At 42.6% G+C, this 4,971-nt stretch overlaps 1 protein-coding gene across 1 annotated transcript in view; it reads left to right on the top strand.

Annotated features, from left to right (window-relative positions):
- Positions 1-2,646, top strand: part of ABCB10 (ATP binding cassette subfamily B member 10) — a 29,023-nt gene extending 26,377 nt beyond the window's left edge. Inside the window, exon 13 of the mRNA XM_015421439.1 lies at positions 964-2,646. Within this exon, the coding sequence (XP_015276925.1) occupies positions 964-1,225 (262 nt within the window). The 3' untranslated portion in view covers positions 1,226-2,646. The remainder of the gene's footprint in view (positions 1-963) is intronic.
- The last annotated feature ends 2,325 nt before the right edge of the window (positions 2,647-4,971 follow it).

Below are 4,971 nucleotides of genomic sequence, written 5' to 3'. Positions count from 1 at the left end.
TGTTCTCCAAGGCCAAATTTGTCCATTATTCTGGTTACCTTTTGACTTCCTGCTTTAGCATTCCAGTCCCCTATGATGATGAGGACATCGTTTATTGGTGTTAGTTCTAGAACCGGTTAGTTCATAGAACCGGCCCACTTCAGCCTCTTCTGCATCAGTGGTTGGGGCATAGACTTGGATTACTGTGATGCTGAATAGTTTGCGTTGGATTTGGACTGAGATCATTCTGTCGTTTTTGAGATTGTATCTCGTTACTGTCTTTCGCACCATCTTGTTGACTATGAAGGCCACACCATTTTTCCTACAGGATTCTTGGCCACAGTAGTCTTCTGAGTTAAATGGTGTTTTAACCATTTATGGTCTTCTGAGTTAAATTCGCCCATTCCCATTCACTTTAGTTCACTGATTCCCAAGATGTTGATGTTCAGTCTTGCCATCTCATTTTTGACAACGTCAAGCTTACCTTGATTCATAGATCTTACATTCCAGGTTCCTATACAGTACTGTTCTTTGCAGCATCAGACTTTCCTTTCACCATCAGACACATCCACAACTGAGCATCCTTTCAGCTTTGGCCCAGCCGCTTCACTCTTTCTGGGGTTACTTATACTTGCCCTCTGCTCTTCCCCAGTAGCATATTGGACACCTTCCGACCTGAGAGGCTCGTCTTCCGGCGTCATATCTTTTAGCCTTTTGTTACTGTCCATGGGCTTTTCTTGGCAAAGATACTGGAGTAGGTTGCCATTTTCTTCTCCAGTGGTTCACGTTTTGTCTGAGTTCTCCACTGTGGCCTGTCCATCCTGGGTGGTCCTCCATGGTATAGCCCACAGCCTCATTGAACCACGCAAGCCCCTCGCCACGTCAAGGCAGTGATCCATGAGAGAGTAGAGAGAATTGACAGCCCCTAAAAATGATTGAGGGAAAATAACCTATCTTTTTTGCTTCCTTCTCTTCACAAACTAGTGCTTTGGATGCTGAAAATGAATACCTTGTCCAGGAGGCATTAGATCGACTTATGGAAGGGAGGACTGTCCTCATTATTGCTCATCGTCTTTCCACCATTCAGAACGCAGATTGTGTTGCAGTTCTTGACCAAGGCAGAATTATTGAGTGTGGAAAGCATGAAACACTGCTTGCAAATCCAAATGGACTTTTCAGCAAATTAATGAAGAAACAGTCTTTTGTCCAGAATAGTGAAAATGTTATGATAAATGTAAAATCTTGAAAGAGAGCTTTTTGTAGCCACAATAGAATGTAAAGAATAGAAATGTAAAACAGGAAAAAATTAATTTATGTTTCAAGTTATGCACAATATATAATATATATTTTCCCCCAAGAATTTCAAAACTTGGCTGTGCTAACCTTTTTATTCAGAGTTTTAAATAATTGTATGTGTATGAGAATATCCATCACTGAACTGCTCTCAGACTGTAAATATTTTTCTAATTTTTTTTTTTGGGGGGGGTCATGGATATGGTATGAGTGTCTACCTGTTTTTTTTTTTAAAACCTTAGCTAAAACATAGCTATTTTGAGACTGCATTAAAATCACATACTGTCCTGGAATCCCTTCTGAAAAGTGTGATTAGAATTAAAATTAGTGAGGAGTTTTGAAACTTAAGCTGCAGAACATGGGACCCAATCCTGTGCAGTGTTAAAAGATGGAGCTTTGCTCAGTGGGAGGTACATGGTTTGCATGGAAAAGTCCCAGTTTCAGTCCCTGGCATTTCCATTTGAAAGGGATTTCAGACCTCCGTATGACTAGCCACATCCAGCTGAGTTATATAGTACTGCACTAGATGGACCAGTGGTCTGACGTGGTGTAATGCAGTTTTTTGGAATATATACAGATCCTGAAATGTCCCATTTAAATCATAAGACTTATAGGCAAGTGTGTATGAGATTGCAGTTTTAGTAATTTCAAAGCACTTTCTAACAAACTAAGCCTGGAGACAGATATCCTCTAATGTAAAATATGCTTAAACAAGATTATGGATAGAGGTGGGTTAACTACTGGAATACTTTGAGGGATAATATCTTAGATTAGTTGGCTCAGTGCAGAGAACAAAATTATTCCTTTATGCTTTTCTAGTATTATTAAGCAGTCTAAAACTTGGATAGCCTTTCTTCTGCTTTCTATCGCAAAGGGAAACAAGTAGTTGTCTATTGTTCTCCTTTAAAATGGAGGCTCTTTTAACTTTCCATCAAGTCAAATTATATTACATGGCACTGCAGTTTAATTTAACGGAAAATGCTTTTGTCAAAACCACAACTTCCCTGGTAGAGTTTAAATTAAAAGTTTTTAAAGTAAGACATTTGACCAAAATTGTGAAGATAGCTGAATGCAAGTCCCACTGAAGCTGTGTAGGTTCTGTTGCCAAATATGGTTATTTGGAATTGCCACCTTCCTGATCAGTTGTATTTTAATACTTGAACATTTCGTCAATTTTAAAAGGCTGGATTTTAATTTTTTGTTTACACTTCTGATGTTGTAAAATAGTTTTATTTACATATTTATAAAACAAGCATACAAGCTGGTTTCCAAGACTCGTCTATATTGCACACTGTAGCTTATGTTGCAAACATGTAGTTTTCAGTGCTGCTATATTTCACCATCTTGTCTTTTAATTGTTGCTGTTACAGGGTGGGGGGGGGAGGGACAGCTAGGTCCATTTCCTATACCAAAAAAGTATTTCCATGCTTTGTATATTTTATTGTCCCTCATCAGATTTGTGATGATTTTGTAATTTCTATAAAATAAAAATGTGCGTAACTCAGACATTGTACAGGGAATTACATAATTGTATAAAGTACCTTTAAAAACAAAAAAGAAAAAAACCTACTCTTAAACAAAGTTTGTGGATAGAGGGCTTTCTTTAGTGCTTAAGACAACAATGAGGGACAGTTAGAAAGTCACATGTTGTCTCTAATAAGTCAAAGCAGGAATTTATTACCTCATCCGACCAATGCCTAGTTAACTGCCGTTACTTACTGTAGTGTGCACACAAAGGTGAGCTATTGGTGCAGTCAACTTTTTAAAAGTGACAGAAGCACTTACAGGAGGATTCTGTAACACTTAAGAACATAAGAGAAGCCAATGCTGAATCAGGCCAATGGCCCATCCAGTCCAACACTCTGTCACACAGTGGCCAAAAATACCAGGTTTCTAAGGGTATTATGTTAGTAGTGAGAGGGTGTGTAATATTTCTCTACATATTTCATGAAAGATGTCTTGAAAATACAGTACCAAATACTTCTCAGAGTATGAATTCTAGTAACTTTTATTAAAAATTGCATTGGGGAGAAATATTGCTCAATCATAGAAGTGTGCAACTGTTTTGTAGATCATATCACTGAACAATGGCAGCTGTACCACTAACATAAGCAAAATATGCATCATATAATTCACTTCCCCTTCACATTTGCTTCTGGTTTGTTTATACATGGCCTGTAGTATAAAATGGTTGATGGTTTAGGACAGTCAGATTATGTATGTGGAAGAAATATATGACATGGAAACCTACAGTGCCACCTCTTCCATGTGAATGGGAAAGGGACTACTAAAGCACTATCTCTTTACATGGGTGTAAATTGCAGCTTTCTGCTGAAAGTTGGGGCGGGGGAAGATATTTTGTATTCTGGGCACGTTGACTTACGCCCCAGTGAGACTACATATCCTGATCAAACCAGTACGTATAGCATCAGTGTTCACAGCTCTGGGACCGAGTTAATACCAAACTCAATACTGATATGAAATTTTCCACTGCATGTTTATTTCACTATCTCTCTGGTCTTCACCATAGTTTATAGCCTGAACTGACATATGAAATACAGACATACTATTAAAAGGACCTAGAATATCTCTCAATTAAATTGCTATCAGGGCCGGCTCTTCCACTAGGCCAACTAGGCCAAATGCCTAGAGCGCAGATCTCCGAGGGGCGCAGCGAGGCCCCTGCCGCCGCTTGCCCGCCCGCCCCCAGCATGGCTTTCTGGGTGCCCGCTCCAGACTGGGTCTCCCGTTTCCTCTCCAATACGGCGCTGGTAAAGCAACAACACTGTGCATAAAAACCTGCTTGGCAAAATTCAACTCTTTCTGTCCTCTCTAAAAATGCCTTTCCTCTGCTGTGGTCCTGGCTGGGAAGCCGCCGGGCTCTCTTTCTCTTGAACTAATGGCCATATTTCCAAGGCAGATGTTTGAAGAGCCGGCTTCCATGTTGATTTCCTTAGGCAGTCCTCCCCGGGCTTCGGGCCTCTCTGTTCTCCGAGAAGCTGACCCGCCTTGGCTGCTGGAGGGGCGGCGGGGAGCGCCCCTCTTCTTCAGCCCCAGCCCGTGGTCCCTCGGCCTTTGTCTCCAGCTTCCCAGGCAGCCAATCGGTTGCGGAAGGCAGCAGCGGCGGGGGGGGGGGGGGGGGAGAAGAGCAAAGCAGGACGTCGCTCTGGGTCTCCCAGCCGCTCCCCTGAGTGAACTGCACATAGCCAGGAAAGTGGCTCCTGTTCCTGTGACTTGGTCTCCTTCGTAATCCCAAACCACCGCCCTACCTAAAGGGCCCTCTGGAAAACAAGGCCAGGGACTGGTGCGCCAGGCTTGGAGACTGTGCTGGAGCTGCTTGGAATCCAGGATGGCTCCCTCCCTCCCTCCAGGAAACCCCCTGCGCGCCAAACACCCGGTGCCTCTTTTTGCCTCAGGATCTCCACTGCTTCCCTAACCGTGCAATCCTGAGCAAAGTTGCCCCCCCCAACCCCTGGTCCTTGCATGGATTTCGAAGGAGGGGCTAGCTTGGAGAAATATAGATCTGCGGTGAGGGGGGTTGCCACAAGGCAGCCTCGCCTGGGGGGGGCACCATAAGCTAGCCTTGCCTAGTGTGCAAGAAAACCTCGGGCCGGCCCTGATTGCTGTACAAATTAATTCCTGATTATTTTATCTGTCGACTACATGAGGTCCAATTCTTACGTTTGTTTTTGAAACAAT

This window comes from Gekko japonicus, unplaced genomic scaffold (assembly GCF_001447785.1).
Source record: "Gekko japonicus isolate JY-2015 unplaced genomic scaffold, Gekko_japonicus_V1.1 scaffold851, whole genome shotgun sequence".
Taxonomy (NCBI): domain Eukaryota; kingdom Metazoa; phylum Chordata; class Lepidosauria; order Squamata; family Gekkonidae; genus Gekko; species Gekko japonicus.
The sequence above is the reverse complement of the archived record's forward strand: the minus strand, read 5'-3'. Positions and strand labels throughout refer to the sequence as shown.